This window comes from Silene latifolia, chromosome Y (assembly GCF_048544455.1).
Source record: "Silene latifolia isolate original U9 population chromosome Y, ASM4854445v1, whole genome shotgun sequence".
NCBI classification, from domain to species: Eukaryota; Viridiplantae; Streptophyta; class Magnoliopsida; order Caryophyllales; family Caryophyllaceae; genus Silene; species Silene latifolia.
In genome coordinates this window covers 93,600,981-93,603,675 of record NC_133538.1, presented here as the reverse complement: position 1 = coordinate 93,603,675, position 2,695 = coordinate 93,600,981, and the positions used below count along the sequence as shown (strand labels likewise).

The window sequence follows — 2,695 nt, the reverse complement described above, 5'->3', positions numbered from 1 at the left end:
ACTAGATCATAATAATATTAGTTATTAAGAGATTTCCTTGGGTATTCACTTTTGGGAGGGATTCTAATTTGGATCCTTGTTAAGGAAAGCTCAAGAACTAACAAGAAGGAGATCTTGTTAGTGCCCAAATAGCCGAAAATTAGATGGTGAGAAATAGATTTTTCCATCTCTTTTATTAAAGTTTGCATGCATAAGATCTAGATTTAATTTTATGACTAAATTAAATGTCACATATATGAATATGTAAATTAATGAGATTAATGAATTCTAGCAGAAGACACTCATCGCATAGGTTGGGATTGATTGGGCTACTGCCTTTATCAGTACTTCCCGACCCGCCTTCGAAAACAACTGCCCTTTCCATCCTTGTAATTTTTTTCCCAATTTATCACATACAACATTCGCCACAACACTCCTCGAATGACCAACCATAGTGGTTAAACCCAAATAGCGATCCTGACCCTCCACCATGCGCACCCCTAGAACTTGGGTAACTCCGTTCTTATCGCTCTCCCGTGTCCCTCGACTAAAAGAAACCGTGGTTTTGTCGAAATTAATCACTTGACCCGAGGCCCCAGCATACTCATGTAATATCGCCTTCACCTTAGCTGCTTCATCAATTTTAGCCTTTACAAAGAAAATGCTATCGTCCGCAAAAAGCAAATGTGTTACCGTAGGCGAGTGTTGAGTGACCCTTATACCGTGAATAGACCCAATTTTCGCTTCCCTTCTCATTAAGCTTGATAAAACCTCTGCACACAAAATAAACAGATATGGGGATAAAGGATCGCCCTGTCTGAGACCTCGCTCAGGTCGAAATTCTTCCGTCGGTAAGCCATTGATAAGAATAGAAAAAGTCACTGAAGACACACATAGCATTACCCTATTGACTCATCCCGCATCAAACCCCATTCGGATTAAAACCCGCTCTAAAAAATTCCACTCCACTCTATCATAAGCTTTGGACATATCAAGTTTAAGAGCCATACACCCATTTTTGTGCTTGGAATTTTTCATGTAATGAAACATTTCAAAAGCAACCAAAATATTATCAATGATAAGGCGACCCGGTGTAAAGGCACTCTGATTTTCCGACACAATTTCACCCAAAACTATTTTCAGCTGGTTAGCTAAAACTTTCGACACCAACTTATAAATTACATTGCATAAACGTATTGGACGAAAATCAGTCATTTTATCCGGTGCCTTTTTTTTGGAATTAAAACAATGTGAGTTTTGTTAATACCTTCCGGGAATGGAGCACCTCAAAAAATGCCTAGCACCGTTCGAATCACCGCGTGTCCCACTATATGCCAATAGGTTTGGTAAAACAGCCCATTCATGCCATCCGGACCGGGAGCCTTCAACGGATGCATTTAATTTAAAGCGGTCACAACCTCCTCCTCCGTATAATCGCATCGGAGAAGTATATGCATTCTCTCCGTAACCCTCCCTTCCACGCCATCAAGCAGGTGCTCAAACTGATCCGGTTGTCCCGTAGCAAAGACCTCCTCAAAATACTCCCTAGCCACCTTGGAAATATTATCTCGGCCCTCCCACACACTACCTTCATTATCAACCAATTTAGCGATATGATTCTTCTGTTTTCGTTGTGTCTCTTTCCGATGAAAAAATTTCGTATTTCGATCACCTTCCTTAAGCCTAATTGCACGGGACCTTTGTCTCCAAAACAGCTCCTCTTGCTTTAAAAGCTCCGCAATCTCCTTCACTAAACTCCCCCTCTCCTTTACGGCTCCTTTCGACCTTCACCCAGCATTCAACACCTCGAGACGCCTTCGCTTTTTCTTTAAATCTCGCATCACTTTGCCTATACTAACTCCTTTCCACTTTTGTAAATTCTCCGCACACTGAGCAAGTAATTCCACCAAGTCCGTACCCCAGTCTCCCAGGCCTCTTGGACCACCCCTTCACACCCATCCGCTCCTACCCACAGCTGCTCAAACCGGAATGGTCTGCTAATGCCCTGCTCCTCACGGTTCCTTCTCACCAGCCGTAGCAATATTGGGGCATGGTCATACCACTCGCACTCCAAATGGGTAAGCTTTGCCCTCGAGAACAAATCAATCCAAGCCTCATTTCACAAAGCTCTATCAATCCGACTTTGTCTATTGTCTTCATCCGCCTGTCCATTATCATATATAAATATATAACCCTCAAAATCGACATCCCTCAAACTGCAATCGTCAACAGCTTCCCTAAAATTATTCATTTGCCATTGTGGGCGCACTCCCCCTTTCATTTCTGTCGCAAAAAGCACCTCAATAATGTCCCCAATACACACCCAAGGATCGTTATATTGCGAACCTAGCATCCTAAGTAGCTCCCACGATAGGTGTCTCTCGGTGACACTCGACCACCCATAAAAACCCGTAGCTCGCCATGTCCCTTCCTCCCCCGTAATCTCAAAGTCCATATGGTCAACCGAAGCCAACCTAAACTTACAATGAACATGCTTCTTCGACATAAAAGCTAAACCTCCAGACCTCCCAACACTATCCACTTCTATCCCCTCATACTTGTCAAAACTAGCCCGAACTCTCCTAAATTCTTCACCACTAAGCTTGGTCTCGGAGAGAAAGACCAAAGCGGGGGCCTCTTTTCGTAATAAATTACGGAGTCCACTAACTACAGAGGGATTGCCCAGCCCCCTGCAGTTAAGACTTAAGAGATTCAT

General features: G+C 43.2%; 1 protein-coding gene across 1 annotated transcript; it reads right to left on the bottom strand.

Annotated features, from left to right (window-relative positions):
* Nucleotides 1-2,098: 2,098 nt before the first annotated feature.
* On the bottom strand, nt 2,099-2,695 carry LOC141628530 (uncharacterized). The gene has a single exon (XM_074441658.1). The coding sequence runs from the start codon at nt 2,693-2,695 to the stop codon at nt 2,099-2,101; it is 597 nt and encodes a 198-aa protein (XP_074297759.1).

What these genes read in the sequence shown, in the direction of transcription:
- LOC141628530 (XM_074441658.1), bottom strand. Translation starts at nt 2,695, where the DNA reads ATGAATCTCTTAAGTCTTAACTGCAGGGGGCTGGGCAATCCCTCTGTA.